Below are 19,569 nucleotides of genomic sequence, written 5' to 3' on the forward strand. Positions count from 1 at the left end.
GGAGCACGTGGCCGTGGATCTGACACTGAAACACAGCACCTTCAATCCTACCCCACAACTTGCTGCACACCAACAAAAGCAACAGATTTCCCTCTCTCCCTGTAGAGCAGCGATTTTCGACTTGTGTGTTCAGCAAGGGTTTTTTAAAAATTCAATACTTAACTACTTAGTCAGGAGCACTGGCCTCTTTTCCCTTAAATTGTCAAATTAAAAAAGATAACAGCAGCCAACACAACAATAGTCATCTAGTGTGAATGAATCAAGATTATATACCTCTCTTTCTTTGTTAGATCAGCAAAAAATATATTTTTTGGTGTGGGGCAGAGTGTAAGTAATTAGTTTATGTGTATCATGAGATGAAAAAGGTTGGAAATTGCTGCTGTAGAACTTAAGATTGAGCCTCTTTTAAGGTCCTATCTTTATAAGCAGAAATGACTTATTTAAGGTTATTTTAACTTTATATTCCATGTGTTACATGAGATACATACTCCTTCATGATTGCAGTCAAACAGGAATTAAGCCAATTAACTGACATTGTGGAAACCAAGGACAAATGATCAATATTTAAATCTTTTAACTGTTTAACAGGTATTTTGTGCACAATGTATACATTAATCTGAGTACCCTGTAGAATGTCTCATCTATATGTTAAGAAATTATCATTCCATTATTCTCAAAATCATCTAATTGGCAACTGACATCTAACTGATTTAACCTGAGCTAAATGGAAGGCTTTTGCCTTTCACTATCTGTCCTGTGTTGTTTGAATTCTTTACAAGAGTATATATACCGCTGCTCATGTAATTAAATAAGCATTTTAAAAACCTTAAAAATTAGAATTGTTTAAAAATATACAAAAATTTTCAGGAAAGAATCTGGAAGGATACTGTTAACAGTCCTTGTGTATAGCTATTAGGTTTAGTGCTTTGCACTGTAGTTCAAAGCATAAGAAGCAAATATCAATAACTGGCTATTATGGTTTATATAATAGAAAAGCAAAATAAAATGCTTGTGCCACAAAATGAAATTGGAAATTTCATGGCAAGTGTGTACTAATCTTAACCTTCTGTTTTAGTCCTATTTCTGTTTCTAAGTAGGTTTTCACATATAGTTTATACTTATCGATTTAGTTGGACATTCACCCCATCAAGCAAACCTATGTTTTGACTCTTAACTTCCTAAATAATCTACCATTTTATTTCTCTTCTTCAAAAGTTCAGTTCTAAGTTTTCTAATTATAAATCAGTTATTTTACTCTATTTACCCTTTGTGGATATTAGGCCTTCTTATTCAAAGAAAACAGAAACAGTGAATAACAATTAAGAATAGGAGAAAAATGCAAAATGATTATCCTGATTAACTAATGTTATGCAAGAGTCTAAATACAGGGGTAGAGGAGAGCAAAAGTCAGGGACAAGTCAACGGAGTGAAGGAAAGAAAAGATGTAAGGAAACTAGGAGTAAAAGATGTGGAGTTTAGGGGAAATCAACTAGACTGAACTGCATGAAACTGCCATATTCATAGGTCAAAAGGTTTGAATATTGGTAATTTAATATGGTTCAATCAAATCATTGCAATAATAATAATAATATGAATAATAGTAACAAGAGTAAAGGACTGAGAAGAAAATCAATATAAACGTTTTTTTAAAGTCTTCATTCTATTGGCCCCCTGCTTCAGGGTGTTATACAACTGAGAGTCCTGCAGATATTTCATAAGAAATTCTATTCTTCACATATTCAGTTATCTGTCAGTACTTGAGAAGGAGGAAGAGGTATTTCACATATTTACCTTCAAGATGGGAGCCATAAAGACTGACAGACCAGTCAGAATAAACACAAGGGTTCCAGTGACTCTTTGTTCCCTGAAACCAAATCAAAAGATTACCAATCTACCTCTTGTTTTCATAAACATGCTCTTGTCTTTCCACCTTCAAAAAAGACTATACTTTGACCGACTCAGTGTTTGGCTAAAATAGCAAAGGTGTTGATAGCATATGTAATTAATACCTCAAAGACAGCATATAAGCTCAACAAAACTATAAAACTCTCTGAAAAATACTGTAATATGTGATTTGAATTCATCAAGAGAAAGTTGATTCTGCTGAATCCTTTTGCTCCTTTTAGTATCAAGAAAGAAAAAAATTCACTTGCTCTTGGTCCATCAATTACTGGCCTCTTTGAAGCCCTTATTTTTTAAACAACTTGAACTGTTGTGTAATTACACCTTCTTTCACGAGAGACAGATATTACATTGTCCCACATGCTAATTAATAAACAGCTCAGGGAAATTTCATAAGTGCAATAAATCCCATCAGTCTAATTTCCAAATCCACAACAACAAAAGTACTTTTTAACAAATATGATTCCCATACAACACCCCTTCCCCCGGCCCCCAAGAAAGAATCACCCACTGTTTGGGCGTGGGAAATGATGGCTCTGTCATGTGAGCTAGTCACCCAAGCACTTTGGGGCAGGGCTTGCTGTGAAAGAGTACACATATAAAGGTCCTGTACAACCCTTCATGGCTACCCAAAATTAACAGCTGCAGGTCAAAGTTTCTCAGTGCTTTTGGGGACAAAAAATGAATTGGGAAATAAGAATTCTTTTCCCTTCATAGAACCTTAAAAACCATAAGCAGACTAAAGAGTTTTAGGGTATCTCAATACAGCTGAAAGATTAAAGAGTTTGGCCTTTATATATGATGCTATAGAGTAAGCACTGCAGCACCAAAAGGGCCTGCATGTTGAAGAAAATGAACGACCTGTCTGCATTTTTACATTGTATTGCTTAGCCTTTCATGAATCAAGGGACATTTATTTATCATAAGAAGAGAACTCACAAAAAAAATATTGAAGATTCTCTTTCTGATGAAAAATTTAGTCCTTTCTAGAAATGCAAGTATAGGAATAAATCAATCATCACCAGCCCTTTCTCCTCCATATCTGCCCATTTCATTATGATTGACGTGTGAATGTGCGCACGGTGTGTTTTGTAGAGCTATTTTCTTCTGACTTAACACACCTCACTCCAAGAAACTTTGGTTGCTCTCCAGGTGCAGAAGTCTCTGTCTCCATCTTCAAACTGTCGATGTGAGCAATGGAGATAACAGTAGCAGCCACGTACCATGGAAGAGCCATGAAGGAGCACACCACCATGAGGATGGCTACCCAAAAGAGATCCAGGTGATATCCAGCTCCCTTCTGTAGAAACAAAATCATGTGAAGAAAAGACTTGGATTGCTATAAAGTCATATTTTCAAGTGGGAATTAAGATTAGTAAAAGAAACCTATTCACTTTGCTTGATAAAAAATATTGACCAGAAGGTAAGCTTCTTGAGTGAGGGGACTCTATTGTCCTCTTATTATTCACCCTAGGAAGTAAACACAAAGTGGCCATATGACACCTCTTCTGGTTTGATTTGTTACAAATTGTTTGTTTGTTTATTGTTACTTATCCTCTCTGCATCCAATTTGGTAATCAGAACAATGGCGAAAGTGGCCATATGATACCTCTTCTAGTTTGATTTGTTATAAATTATTTGTTTATTGTTACTTATCCTCTCTGCATCTAATTTTGTAATCAGAACAATGGTGATTTCACCTGTACCTTGAAGAGCATGAAGTAACAGAGGCAAAGCATCTTGTAGGCATTTAAATGGTAGTGGTTGTTACATAGTAGGGACTCAATAAATGGTGGTAGTAGCAATAGTGGTATTGGTTGTTGTTAATGTAAGCACAAAAAACACCCTAAAAGCAGGCACTATGCTCTCTCTGCTTGACTGCTTAGTAGTATACTGTTCACTAGACAGTATTCAGTATATGTAGACTAAAGATCCCAGAGCAACCTTGAGAAGTTATGTAGACCATTTTTCACCTTTCATAGTAATGGAAATAGCTGTTTATAATCTACTAATCGTTATCATTATGGTAATTAATATCCCCTTAATCAGAATAGGGTGATTTCAAACATTGCCCAATGGTCACATTTATTGACTGGGAGAGCAGACAAGGTAACAAAAGGTCCAGGTCTTTTATTCACTAAACAAATATAGTTAATTGTGCCCACAATGTTATTCTATGGTTATATTTCTCTGCTGTATTTGTGAAGAAATCAAATGCTTAATACCCCTATGGAGCCTGAGAAAACAGAGCAGTCCATTTTCACAGCATGAAAGCAGCAGCACCGAGAGCCAGACTATGACCAATCCGAGGGAACGGAGGCGTTGGCTTTCAAAAATGAGAATGTGATTTTACACCAGGAACCCAGTGACTGTTTTGGTTCAGATCCTGTTACAGTTAGTCAGAACACTGCTCTCTTTTCACTGAAATGCCACGATTTCACCCCTGGCTCACACACATGGGTCTAATCATCTTCTCAGAGAACTCATCACAGGCAAGGGTAGCTGACACAGGAAAGAAAAGCGTGAATTTACTTAGTCTAAGTTTGACTAGAAAAAAACTCCTTGGGAGACAAGGAGATTAATATATATTCATAAAACCAGTTCATTGCAGCATAAGTTGTTTGAAGGCCTAATGCTTTATATCGGGAGTGGAATAAGGTAGGGGAAAGAAGAGAAAATGTGTGGATGGCTAAAATGAACTCATTAAGTCATGACTAAGGAGATAAATATCATGATATATCTGGGGGCTCAGTCATTCATTCTCAAGAAATACTGACTGCAAATTTATTAATAGGTATACGTAGTCCTATTGATAAAGACATACTTGAGAATGAAGCAAAGATTTCGACACTCATGGAGTTTGCATTCTACTAAGAGAGACAACAATAAATAAGCAAACTAAACAGTACCTTAAGTACACACTAAGGGGAACAGTAGAAACTTGGGCTCACTTGCTCAGTACATGGGAAGCCACTGGAGGGTTTTAAATGGAGGAGTAACATGATTTGCTTATGATCTAAGCACTAGGACTGCTGTGTTAAGAACAGACTGAAGAGGGTCAAGGACAGTGATACCAGTAAGACCTCCTAACTTACAAGCTCCACATAAGAACTTGTGATGGTTAGAAAGAAAGTGGTAGCAGCGAAGATGGCAAGAATAGGTTGGATTCTGGTTATACCCTCAGGTGGAGCTTACAGAATTTGCTTACTCCTGCCTATGGATGAGTCTTATGAACTTACTACATGCCATTCATGGTCTGCCTCTGTTCACATCTGTAACCTCAGCTTTCACCTGTCCCCTGCTTGGATCCTATGCCATGACCACATTCAACCACACATAATTCTTCAAATGTCTTACTCACTAAGGCATTTGTCTTTTTGCTCACATAGCACTCCTTACCTGGAATAAACTCTACTCTGTCTTCTTCTTCCATTGACTCAGTTCTACTCATCCCTAAAACTTAAATCAGCCTTCGCCTTTTCTGGAGTTTCTCCTGCTTCAGCTGAGTGAGATAGATGAGTTCAGTAAGTAAGGTTAGGGCTCCTCCTTTGTGTTCCCCTGTCTGTCAATTTATGTTTTCCTCTATTACAGCACTCATCATTCTGTTTTCAAGTTGTATGTGTACTTATCTGTCTCTGACATTAGACGATAAGTAACAGTAGGACTGTGACTGTATCCTGAATACCTTGGCAGAGTGAATGATATATAGTCAATTTTCAATTAATCTTCACTAAAAAAATGAATGAAAAGTAGCATGTATACAGTCTTCTGAATGGCAACTACAATTAATTAATATAGCCATACAACAAAATTAAAACTATATTTGTTAATTGGTAGAAATGTGAGTCATTTGGGGGGTGGGATGGGGTGGACAACAGCTGGGAATATCACATAGTTTTAAGCCTTGTTTAGACTAAACCATTCAAGACTATATTAGAAGTACCCAACATGGTAATTAATAGGCAGGCTCTCTAAATCTTGTCTCCAAGAAAACTGTATTAAGTTCAAGATGTGCACACTGGCCAGATCAATGGGTCAAAAGAGTATCTATTGCAGAAAAAATCCATGCATGTTACCCTGAGCTGTCTCCATGCTTTCCTACACTCTTCCAATAGAAAAAAGTTTGAGTTAAATACCCTGGACACTTGCAAAAAGGGGCCACATAATATCAAAGCGGGCAATATGAGGATTTTAGAAAGTACAATACCAGAGTAACTGCAAAAGCACCAGAATAAATAAAAGTTCTGGGACAAAATAATTAATAAATATATAATTTCTCTGTGCCTGTTGACATCACTCCTTTCAAAAAGTCTTCCAGGCCCCGGCCAGTTGACTCAGTGGTAGAGCATTGACCTGGCATTGAATGTCCTGAGTTCAATTACTGGTCAGGGCAACAGGAGAAGTAACCATCTGATTCTCCACCCATCCCTTTCCCCCTTCTCTCTCTTTCTCCCTTTCCTCTTCCCACAGCTATGGCTCAATTGGTTCAAGCGCATTTTCCACAGGCACTGAGGATGGCTCCATGAAGCCTCTGCCTCAGGTGCTAAAAATAGCTCAGTTGCGGGCATGGCCCCAAATAGGCACAGCCTTGGGCTATCCCTCTTCTCACTTGGAAAAGAAGAAAAAAAAAGTCTTCCTTTCCCACAACCACACTGAGCCCATAACTTAGAACAATCTTTATCTTCCACACCTGACATTAATAATCCACACATAGCAAGAACTCAAATGTTTGAAAGGTTGAATATGTCCTTCAAAGTTTAGAAAAGTTCTTGTCTTCATGAATATAAATCCAGAAGATATTCTACTTTCTGAAGCTGGAGATTATTTTAAGTAAAAGAATAGGAAGGGAAACTTTACTTCATTTTCATATTGTACATGCTTTGCTGACACAAAGTCACTTAGGAATACATCTATAGAGATAAAAAAAAAATCTATGAGAGGAAAAAGACTAGCCTAACTGTCTAGTTTCCATCTGGTAATAGATGATTATTAAAGAGGCGTCAGGAGCAGTGGACACACATGCACAGACACAGAATAAACATCCATGCTTGGAGCCTTTCCATGATCCAGGCGGTAAGGGGACCATGACATCATTCTTCCCACCATGGGGCTCACGATAGGATGAGGGGACAAGTATTTGTACACAAATTGCAATGCAGTCCAAATATACATTCAAAGAAGCGTGAAAAAGACGCCCAAAAGCACAAAGGATAAAGTGTTGAACTATGTCTAGAAACAATCCACAAAAACTCCCTGCGGTGCAGACATCTAACAGGGACTGGAATAATCGAAGCACTCACTATGAGAGCTGGAGATGGGTTGCCGTGCTTGTAGGTTATCACTCATCTCCAACAGTGTAACAATCTGAGAACCATGTAGTTCAAGATAACAAAATTCTTCAGTGTGCACTCACTCATTGAGTCTGCCGTATGGAAACCATTATGATAGGCCACAGGAAAGCTGAACACAGGACTAGTACATGGTCTTATCTTAAAAATGTTTTGGTCTAGAAAAGGAGATAAGGTAATTTTTATATTTAGAGGATCTTCAATGATGGTGAGGATTTTGATAAGTGGTAATCACTGAGGAGTGGAGAGTGGAATAACTAGCAGACGAAAGGGCCAGATAAAAACTCGGAATTCATTTGACCACAGCATTGTATAGTGTGCGAGGAGAAGGATTTTAAATTTAGGTTGAGATCATATTATAAAGAGACTTCAGTCCCAGGCTACAGCAAATTGATATTCTTCAAGGGGCAAAGATTTAGAGGCCATGGTGTAAAGGCTTAGAAATATAGGACTGACACAGAACCTCACTTTAAAAAAAAAAATCACTGCTTTTGAAATGAAGAAAGGGAGACTGGTTATTAACTCAGAACTAAACAATTAGAATAGTCTAGAAATGAAATAAAAGGATCTGAGGTTTGAAAGGAGGAATAAAGAGGAAAAATAATAAAAGCAAGCCAGATTTTGGAGTTATTCAAGAAAACACACTCAAATTAAGGGTTTTACCATAGAAGATATCAGAAAAAATATATTAATTACTATTACCACCTAACATCTATTTCTATATACCCATCCTAAACTATTTCTCCCTTCCACACCCTATCTATAACAGATAAAATCTCTTTCTTTGTGAGAAGTGTCCCTTGCTTTGCAGTTTGAAGTTCGGACACTCATCCTGCCTATGCAATGACTCGGGGAATGACCTTAAAGAAGTCATGACCTTGCTGAACCTGGTCTGCAGGCATAATGTGGGGAAAAGCTAACCAAAATGATGGCCAAAAAAAGCCGGTGCCTTGGCGTGCCTGCATCAATACAGAGCTGTGCAGCAGAGTGGAAAGGTGGATCCCATCCCAAAGAGAACAGCCAGCCAGCCAGCGCCACTGGACACAGAGCCAAAGCAAATGCCACCCAAAAACATGCCGCTTTTATATATCACAATGCCGCCATCTCTCTCACTGTATCAGGTTTCTCCTTGGACTCAATTTCATAGCAGCCTGGACCCTTTATAGTTTTAGACAAAATCTCCAATTTTAACATTCCACAGCCTCCTTTCCTAACAAAATGTGAACAAAACAATATTCAGAGTGAAATGCCTTTAATTCATGATGAAACCCCCACTGGTCTCTTTAGATTTGTGTCAAAAGACTGGCACTTATGTGTTACTAGTGTCATTCAAAGGAATGACTTCAAATAAGCAATTCCAAAAGTGATAAAGCACTAATACACTAACTCCTATTTTAAAAGGTAAATCCCAATATGTGTTGATTTTCTAATGTTTTCTACAGGGAGTAGGAGAATTAAAAAATTCTATGCTTTATCAACCCTAAATTTGCTAAATTCAAAATTCATAATTTTAAAAAGAAAACAAGCATAATAAAAACAGGCACTTACCTCCAAAGACACACAGCAATCCTGGCCAACTAATATATCAAAACTAAGAAGATGTTTCCAAATATTTTTCCAGAATAAAATATATATTAGTCAACATCCATTTTTAGCCTTTCAAACTAAATCAATGCTGAAACCCCTCACAGTATAGATCATCTAAAAATGCTTTGCCAAATATAGGATACATCTTATACAAATCATGGCTTACCACACAGAAAGTGAGAGAAATGACTAGACACAAAAAACAATGGCAACAAGAAAGAGTAAATCTACAGAGTCAGTAAGACCTGGAGTCTAAGACTGCTCTGAAAAACCATGTGAGTCCTTGAGGGCTGAAGGTTTGGATTAGACCCATCTTTGGAACTCTATGAACAGGAGACCAATCCTAGGGATATGGGAAAAAGGTATGGATGGGAAACAGCCCTGAAATAAAAATAAAATGCTCTACACAGCATACCAAATTAGTCAACTTGGAAAAAACAGACAAAAAAAAAACCACTACAAAACTACAGAGAAAGCCAATGGGAAAACATGCCTCTCTTGGCTTTTCCACTAGATATAATGCCATAGAAAAGAAAAAGAAATCTCCACAGATATTCCTGACAATTGGGTTTGGGGCTGAAATTTACATTACCCTTACGGTCTGGAAAACCTTCAGCCAAATATGTAGTCCAAGTTCCTGGCCTTCTCTAAACTAGTCTTGCCACCCCAGCCTCAAAAAATATATAGATACAGATATAAAATATTAAAATTATACTGCATCAAGCTTCTAAGATTCAATGACCAATTTATACAGAAGACAAAAGAACATGCTAAATGTCACTACAGGGAAACAATCACCAAGATTTAGACCATGATAAATTCTTCAGTATAACTGTAGCCGATTTTACTTTGTAAAAATGAATGGAAAAATATCTCCTCTCCCGCATATTTTTCTACAATGTAAAGTTGACATTCCTTTATCAAACAGTAGAGTCCCTCCATCACCCCCTTGAATGGTGGTTGGTCCTGTGACTATTTTAACCAATCAACTGCTGCAAAGTAAAAATGTGGAGCTGTGCTGGTTGTAAGTATACCTATGAAATGGCCCAGCATCTCCTACTTTTTAATTCCTGGAAGTCAGCTGCCACATAACAAGTACTACAAACAACTCAAGACTGCCATGCCATGGGAAACATAAGCCACATGGAAAGGCCCCAGAGAATAAAATGCCGTGGAATGAGAGAGAAGAGAGAGGGAGGGACAGAAACTCACGCCAAGGACTATCACGGTATTAGATATGTGAAACGTGAGTAACTGAAGAAGGCATCTTGGACAAGTAGCCCAGTCAAGCCTTCAGGTGGCACTGGCCCCAGACATTATCTAGCTGCAACTGCAGGAAAGACCTCAAACAAGAAGTATCCATGTGCACCCTGTCAATACAAAGAAACCCAAGAAATGATAATAAATTGTTGTTTTAAGTCACATTTGTACAAGAAGTGGGCTCTGTAATAAATCTAACTAAATGTAACCTCAAAGTGTGATCTGATCATAAATTCCTAACTGATCAGGTCATGGTAGGTAGTCATGTCCCAAGCATATAACTTTTAGTAAAAGTCTTCTCTTTGCCTTAAACAAGCCCTGTCCATTGTTTTGGTACATCTAGGTTAACAGGCTTTTGAAATGTCTCTTTTTCAGATCCCCCAGAAGCCCTGAAGAGAACACACAATCTTGTTAACTATCCTGTAATCCAATCCCCTCTGTTGACTCAAATAAAGTCAAATAAACCCATTAAAAACTCTCTATAGATTTGGACATTCTCACATTGACTTTGTTAAGTTTTCAGGTGGCTTATTATACAGCAAAAAATAAACAGATCAACAATCTGGTTGTTCTCAAAAAACAAATAATAGGAAAAAAATTGAGAGAGAGAAAAAAAATCTATGGACTAAAAGTTTATAAAAGACTTAAGATAAAAATGTTCAAATTTTGCCTGACCAGGCAGTGGTACAGTGGATAGAGCGTCGAACTGGGATGCGGAGGACCCAGGTTCGAGACCCAGAGGTCATCAGTTGGAGCACGGGCTCATCTGGTTTGAGCAAAGCTCACCAACTTGGACCCAATGTCGCTGGCTTGAGCAAGGGGTTACTCGGTCTGCTGTAGCACCACGGTAAAGGAACATATAAGAAAGCAATCACCCCACCCCTCCTTCCTCTCTGTCTCTCTCTTCCCCTCCCGCAGCCAAGGCTCCATTGGAGCAAAGATGGCCCGGGCGCTGGGGATGGCTCCTTGGCCTCTGCCCCAGGCGCTAGAGTGGCTCTGGTCGTGGCAGAGTGACGCCCCGGAGGGGCAGAGCATCGCCCCCTGGTGGGCAGAGCGTAGCCCCTGGTGGGCGTGCCGGGTGGATCCCGGTCGGGCGCATGCGGGAGTCTGACTGTCTTTCCCCGTTTCCAGCTTCGGAAGAAAAAAAAAAAAGAAAGAAAGCAATCAATGAACAACTAAGGTGTCGCAATGAAAAACTAATGATTGAATGCTTCTAATCTCTCTCCGTTCCTGTCTGTCTGTCCCTATATATCCCTCTCTCTGACTCTCTCTGTCTCTGTAAAAAAAAAAAATGTTGGAACTTCATTTGGATCCTGATTTAAATAAAATAATTTATATTTTAAAGTTTATTATATTTATGGCATATTCATAAATTTAAGTGTTGACTGAATATTTGATAATACTAAAAAACTTTGTTCTCTTAGACTGATGATAATATTGTAGTCATGATTTTAAAAAGATACCTTTAGAAATACACTTTCTAAAAAGTATAGATAAAATGAAATGCTGTCCACATTTGCTTTGAAGTGTTACAGGAAGAGGGTAAGATGATAGGGACTAAAATGATATAAGATTAGACATGAGTTGATCATTGTAAGAGTTGGGGATCTATAGCTCAAGCTATACCATTCTGTGTACTTCTATATATATTTAAAACTTTCCATAAAAATCTTTCTATAATAAAAAAATTTTTTTTTAGGAATAACTAAAAATAAAGTGTTACTGAATTGGACAGAGTCTCCTATACCTCCCAGAAGCAAATAAAATTTTCTCTGGAAGGCTTTGACGCATGTGCATAGGAAATTTAGTTCACAATTTTTTTTAAGAAAATGCTAAATACAGAAGGAGGAATAATACCAGGAGTAAGAGTCAGCAAAAAAAACAACAACAAAGTCAAAATGAAGCATGCAAATATAACATATAAACAAAATAATAAATAAAATACTATATAAAAGAATAAGAATTTAGGTACTAACAAAATTCAACAGGAAGATTTGAGAGGCCCTGGCTAGTTTGCTCAGTAGATAGAGCATCAGCCTGGCATATGGACATCCTAGGTTCAATTACTGATCAGGGCACACAAGAGAAGCTACCATCTCCTTCTCTCCCCATTATACCATTCTGTCTACTTCTTATATATCTCTTTCTCTTCCCCTCCTGCACCCAGTGGCTTGATTGGTTAAACAATTGGCCTGGGCTCTGAGGATAGCTCAGTTGGTCCAAATGTGTCAGCTTTAGACGTTAAAAATAGCTCGGTCAATTTGAGCATCGACTCTACATGGGGGTTGCCAGGTGGATCCCGGTTAGGGCGCGTGCAGGAGTCTGTCTCACTATGTCCCCTCCTCTCACTTAAAAGAAAAAGAAAGATTTGGAAAAAAATAAATTTTTAAATATAAAACTGTTTAATTCTTGAAAGGAAATATTTAATGGGCTGGTTTAGTGGTAGAAGAGAACCAACCAACAGAAGAAAGAGTTAGTAAAAAGAAAGATCTGAAGAAACTACCCAAAATATAACAAAGACCCAAGAGGTAAGAAGTGTAAAATACATCAATAAATAAAGTAGAAATAGAGAGCAATATGGAGAGGTACAATGAATTCTACTTGGAATTCCAGAAGAATATATTAATGATTGAAAGAGTCAAAGACTTACACAATTCCATAATTGATAAAATACAGGAAGATTCAGGAAGCCCAACAATTCAATATATAATAAAAATAAATCTATTCATATACAGGTTAGAGTGACATTCCAGAAAAAAAAAATCAAAAAGATGATAAAAGCATAAAAAAGAAAAGAATGATTATTTAAAAAGAAATGAGAACTATACTGACAGTTCACAGAACTAATGAAAAATAGTTTCTAAGTGCTGAAAAAAAATAGCCTTCAACCTAAAATATATCCAGAGAAACCACATTTCAAGAATGAGGGTGAGACAGAAACATTTTTAGACAAACACCATTGAGAGAGGTTACTACTCAAAAATGGCCACAATAGAAAATTTCAAAAGTCTAGTCAATTCTGTTTAAGAGAAATAATTCATATAAAGGAGAATATTCCAAAGAGGAAGGTCTTAAATGAGAAAAGAAGGAAGGAAGGAAGGAAGGAAGGAAGGAAGGAAGGAAGGAAGGAAGGAAGGAAGGAAGGAAGGAAGGAAGGGGAAAGAAAGAGAGAGAGAGGGAGGGAGAGAGGGAGGGAGGGAGGGAGAGAGAGGGAAGAAGGGAGGAAAGAAGGGAAAAAAGAAGGAAGGAAAGAAAGGAGGGAGGAAGGAGAGAGAAAAAATAAAATGGGAAACTTTTAGTAATTCTAAGAATACTGACCATGTCTAATTAATTGGATTTTTAAATTCAGATAGCAATAAAATCTGCGTAATAACAGCATATGATCAGGAAAAAAATATCAAAATTAAGCCACTCTTTAGTCCTTGGCATTCTTCAGGAGAAGGGTAAAAATATTAACCTTAGAACTTAAATATGCATTTCAAAGTTACAACATAGTCACTAAAGAAGAAATAAAGTGTAATAGAAAAAAAAAGAGTGAAAAAAATAAAAACAAAACTATATCAACGTCAAAGAGGGTAGTCTGTGGTCAGGAGGCTCAGTGGATAAAGTGTCCACTTAGTTCACCAGAGGTCATGGGTTTGACCCCTGGCCTGGGTATATACAAGAAGCAATCAGTGATTACACAACTCAATGGAACTGAGTAAAACAACCAGTTGATGTTTCTCTCTCTCTCCCCCTTCCCACTCCCTAAAATCGATGAAAACATTAATAAAAATATTTTTACAAACATAAAAGAGGGCAAAAAAAGGGGGGATAAAAAGAACACAGAAAAAAATAGAAAATAGAAAGCAAAAGAAATGTGGTGATAATAGATTCAAATGTATCAGTCACTGGCATCAATTTAAATGAATAGTTGAAAGCAAAGAATGTAAAAATTAATTTTTTTAAAAGTCCAGCTATGTGTTTTTTAAAAAGAGACACAGCAGGTATAGCAGGGAAAAAGGGGAATAGAAAAATATATACTGGGTTTTCGCTGGTTGGCTCAGCTGTAGCATGTCGGCCGGGCGTGTGGATGTCCTGGGTTTGATTCCCAGCCAGGGCACACAGGGGAAGTGCCCATCTGCTTCTCTACCCTTCCCCCTCTCCTTTCTCTCTATTTCTCTCTTCCTCTCCCACAGCCAAGGCTCCATTGGAGCAAAGTTGGCCCAGGCGCTGAGGATGGCTCCATGGCCTCCACCTCAGGCACTAAAATGGCTCTGATTACAACAGAGCAATGGCCCAGATGGGCAGAGCACTGCCCCCTAGTGGGCATTCCAGGAGGATCCCAGTTAGGTGCATACGGGAGTCTGCCTCTCCACTTCTCACTTCAAACACACACACACACACACACACACACACACACACACACACACAAAATATATATATATATATATATATAAGGTCTACCGGAAAAGTTCTGTCTGTTTTTGGAATAAAACAAAATAGAAATTTTTCTTACCATCAACAAACTTTATTAAATAATATAATTGCCATTATTATTAATGATTTCTTGCTAGCGTGAGGGCAATTTGTATATCCCATTTTTGAAAAATGTTTTATCTTTTGATGCGAAAAATTGAACCAGTGCTTGTTTGATATCTTCTTCATTTTTGAATTTTTTGCCCTTCAAAAACTTTTGTAAGGACAAAAACAAGTGATAGTCGGTATTATTCCTTCACTGAATACTTTCAATAAATTTTTACATGCTTCTGTAGCATTTCTTCCTTGTTGAAATTCGTAAAAATTACACTGGCGTAAATGAACTTTTATCAGTAGCCATGGGTACACTATGGCTTCACACATAAGACTAACGTGAATCAACTTTGTTTTAGTTAATTTGCTACATCAGTATGTATACATTAAGTGATAAAAATAGAGAGGCACACATGCTCCAAATAAACATGTGCTTACGTGCCGAAACTTGTGATAGAAACGGACAGAACTTTCCGGTAGACCTTATATATAGGTATATATATGTGTATATATATATATATATATATATGTGTGTGTGTGTGTGGATATATATGTGTGTGGATATATATGTGTGTAAAAATTAAAATTTATCACTGCTTTATTAATACAAAATGAAATAAGCTTTAAGGCAAAAAGTATTAATAAAAACAAAGCATCAAACTTTGATTCACTAAAAAGTAAACTAAATATAAATGTGGATGTACTGAAAAACATGGTTTCAAAATAATAAAGAAATAGTAACAAAACAAAAATATAGTACAAAATATTAACATAGTAATAAATTGCATCTTTGAAAACAGAATGGCACAATTATCAATCAATAGGCTATATTGATCAAGGAAGATAAAAAGCACAAATCAGTAATATTAGGAACTTAAAAGAAAAAAATATAACAGACCTAGAAAAATAACAAGGGATAATATTAGAAGCAACATGTCAATAAATTTGAAAATATGAGGAAAATAGAAAAAACTTAAAAATATGTTACTAAAATAAAAATATAGAAATTCTGAGTGTTTTCACAAAAACATGCCTGCTAGTTTTACAAGCATGGCTGATTATGCAAAGGAACTATAACCTACTAGGTTGCTAAGCTGGTTAAACAATAGAAAATCTATTAATATAAGTCACTACATCACCAACTAAAGAAGAAAATCCACATTTTTATCTCAATAGTTTCTTTAAAAAATTTTTTAAGTTAAATATATTGAGATGGCATTAGTTAATAAAATTATATAGGTTCCAAGCATACAAATTCTATGGTACATGATCTGTATAATGCATTGTGTGTCCAACATCCAAAGTCAAACCTTCTGTCACTATATATTTGACTCCCTTTCCCTCTGGTAACCCACTATACTGTTTCTATGACTCAATAATTTCAGAAAAAAGCATTAGTTATTGTCTTCATTAAGGACAATTACCACATTAAAATCAGATAGATATAGGGTGACAGTGACTGAGTGGTAAACGGTTTATAATATGCTTTATGGTGACTAAGAAAATACAATGTGAAATAATTTCTTCACCATTAAGTGAAATCTTCCTAAAGTATTATACTAAGGACATGTGTCAACATAAAGAGATCCTAAGATTCTGCCAAGCCTTAAAGAATATCGGTTATAACATAGATCCCAATGAAACCATCTTAGTTTAGGATCAATATTTACTTTCAAGTACTTCAAAGAAAGTAGAAGGCAATAATAACCATTACTATGAGCATTTTACCTTGAGTTTATGTTCCTTCCTGTTTACAATCACAGCTGTGATTTGCTGGTCCATGAATATCAGAATGGTGACCAACAAAGCAGGGATAGCAGCTGCAAGGTACACCCACCAGGGGTTTCCTCCAAATGGCGGAACAAACCAACCACGGTTTGGACTCGTTGGCTTAAAGAAAAGAGAAAACAATATCAATACATACTTCTTGGTGAAAAATCAGTGGGGAAACACACTTTTATTTTTGGAGAGTCAACTTATTGAAAAATGGAAACAGTTTTACTGATAGATTGAACAAAGAAGATTATTCACCAAAAGTTTTCTAAAGAAAATTAGTTTTAAGGCAATATTTTAAATGAAGGATACGAAGAATGCAGGCTATGGCCTGACCAGGCAGTGGCACAGTGGATAGAGCGTCGGACTGGGATGCAGAGGACCCAGGTTCAAGACCCCAAGGTTGCCAGCTAGAGCGCAGGCTCATCTGGTTTGAGCAAAGCTCACCAGCTTGGACCCAAGGTCGCTGGCTCGAGCAAGGGGTTACTCGGTCTGCTGTAGCCCCCTGGTCAAGGTACATATGAGAAAGCAATCAATGAACAACTAAGGTGTCGCAACAAAAAACTAGTGATTGATGCTTCTCATCTATCTCCGTTCCTGTCTGTCTGCCCCTATCTGACTCTTTCTCTGTCTCTGTTAAAAAAAAAAAAAAAAAAAAAAAAGACAGGCAAGAATTGTTTTTAATACTGCCAACTTATAATTGTTTCATAATATATAAAAAGATACAAACATTTATAAGTTATATTCAAACTTATTCGAACATTCTGGTACTTCTTATTTTATATATGTAAAATAACGCAGAATAACTGGTTTAATCCTTATAAATAGCACAGAAAATGAAAAACATGGTTATCCTTGTTGTTCTCCATCTATCTTCTCTCAGTAGATCATCTACTAAAAAAAAAAAAAAAAAAAAAAAACTAAAATATTTCCTATCCTCTGTTTTCTAACTTTTAACAATGCAAATAAACTAAAATAGAATCCTATGTATGAATTATGTTCTCCACACCTACTATCAAAAAAGTCTCACTTCTTCTCTGAAGATATTCCTGTTTTTCATCTCCCCTTGCTCATAACTCCATCCCTGAGTCTGTCCACATTTCACTACCTTTACTATCTTGTGAGCTTGTAAGGAAAAGAACTTCATCTTGCTCATCAACGCATTATGAATATCCAGTCTATGGCCTGACTCAAAGCAAACATCCAGTAAAATATTGGCTTAAATGAACAAACGAGTAAATGTATAACTTATCTTTATTAATAAATATGTGATGGCAGAGATAATGCAAAAATGTTCTGTTTACTATAATATAGATATCCCTTCCTCGCTGAGTAGTTATTAAGCTAAAACTACAGTTAATTTAGGTTTTTTCTTAGCAAGTATGTGGTCTCCACGATGGAGAGAGAGTTTAGGAGTGTTCTAAAATATTAGGTGAAAAACATATAATGGAAAATTAGGTATGGACATTTTAGTCTGACTGAAATGTAAATTTTAGCCATTAGGCATGCTCATACCAATAGGTTTATAAAATGAATAATTTTTATATCTTCTTTGTAATAATTAAAATGCACATTATACATAAATGTGTGTGTATGACAGTTTGGCAGCAGGAAAAGAACACTGAATTAATAATGTAATCGTAGGCATTTTACCTAATTTTTATGAGTTTAAACATCAACTGTATTAAGTCAGAATGATGATAGTTATGTTGCATCCTAGAACTATTATATGAATCAAAGTCATAAGTTGTATGAAAATACTTCAAATATTTTAGAGTAATCTAAAAGTAGAAAGCAGAGTTCATAATGATGTTATAAGGTATTTTCCAATAAAAAGCATTATAATGTGAACTTTGCATATGATCTTATTCAGGCATTTAATTTTAATAAAAAAATACAAAATGTATACATGTGTCTAGCAGGAGGACATTTTTGAAACGCGTAAAGAAATGGATAATTGTACAAAACTAAGGAGAGATATGACAAACTAGGATAGGGAAATGGAAGGAAAACCAGAGAGTTCCAGGAACGGCCAAAAGACAGCGTTTACCTACCTTGAACTCGCTTGGCACAATCAGTTTTGGAGTATCCACACCTACCAGGGCGTCTATTACACAAAAGATGAGAATGGACAAGATAATGGCAAAATCACTGATCAGTTTCCTTGCCTAGAAAAATAAAGAAGAAACCAGGGACTCTTTAGCACTGGATACATATATTTGCCTGCATTTGAACCGAAAGAAGAATTCTGCATTTGCTAACACGTTATAGTAACAGCTTCATCAACAAATTAAAGGAGGTGTCACACCGCAGAGAGATGATTTTTTAAATTGTTTTTGAATCACTTTCTCACCTGGCCAGTAATAATCTAATCCCAACAGAATAGGCCAGTGTGTGCACGTGCTGGGGAGGAAAATCAGAGGTAACATGTCCCTGAAATACTGTACAAACATTCTCCCTGTGTGCAGCACAGAAGAACCTGGATAAGGATAAAATCGCAGGACATATCATAAAAATACACACAAAAACATAGAAGAGTTCCCATCCACGGAGTGGGCTCAAGACCTCAGAGAAATGTAAAGTGATGGCAGATGGAAACTTGATGGCTTCACTAACTTTTTCAAAGAAGATATTTTTTACTTTAGGTTTGTCCTTAAAATCTCCTACCATTTCTTAAGTGTGATTGCCATTAAACACCATATGTACCTGTCAGGACAAGGGCTGCGCTTTATGGGATATAGCATTAAAACCAAACTTTTCAGCCCTGGCCGGTTGGCTCAGTGGTAGAGCGTCGGCCTGGCATGTGGTAGTGCAGAAGTCCCGGGTTCAATTTCCAGCCAGGGCACACAGGAGAAGTGCTCATCTGCTTCTCCACCCCTTCCCCTCTCTTTCCTCTCTGTCTCTCTCTTCCCCTCCCGCAGCCAAGGCTCCATTGGAGCAAAGATGGCCCGGGTACTGAAGATGGCTCTGTGGCCTCTGCCTCAGGCGCTAGAATGGCTCTGATTGTGGCAGAGCGACGCCCCAGATGGGCAGAGCATTGCCCCCTGGTGGGCATGCCCAGTGGATCCCAGTCGGGCACATGCGGGAGTCTGACTACCTCCCTGTTTCCAGCTTCAGAAAAATACAAAAAGGGGGGAAAAAAAAACAAAAAAACTTTTCCCACGGAGTGGGTGCAGGATGGCCATTT

General features: G+C 37.0%; 1 protein-coding gene across 5 annotated transcripts in view; it reads right to left on the minus strand.

The window, feature by feature from the left end:
* The window catches only part of SLC4A4 (solute carrier family 4 member 4), a 432,895-nt gene that overhangs the window by 23,617 nt on the left and 389,709 nt on the right, over positions 1 to 19,569 (minus strand). For all 5 annotated transcript variants that reach the window (XM_066280764.1, XM_066280763.1, XM_066280767.1 and 2 more), the window contains exons 17-20: positions 18,437 to 18,550; positions 16,338 to 16,499; positions 3,024 to 3,202; positions 1,792 to 1,864 (exon numbers count right to left, since the gene is read on the minus strand). In XM_066280764.1, the coding sequence (XP_066136861.1) occupies positions 1,792 to 1,864; positions 3,024 to 3,202; positions 16,338 to 16,499; positions 18,437 to 18,550 (528 nt within the window). The remainder of the gene's footprint in view (positions 1 to 1,791; positions 1,865 to 3,023; positions 3,203 to 16,337; positions 16,500 to 18,436; positions 18,551 to 19,569) is intronic.

The sequence above is a fragment of the Saccopteryx bilineata genome, chromosome 5, assembly GCF_036850765.1.
Source record: "Saccopteryx bilineata isolate mSacBil1 chromosome 5, mSacBil1_pri_phased_curated, whole genome shotgun sequence".
In the NCBI taxonomy this organism is placed as follows: Eukaryota; Metazoa; Chordata; class Mammalia; order Chiroptera; family Emballonuridae; genus Saccopteryx; species Saccopteryx bilineata.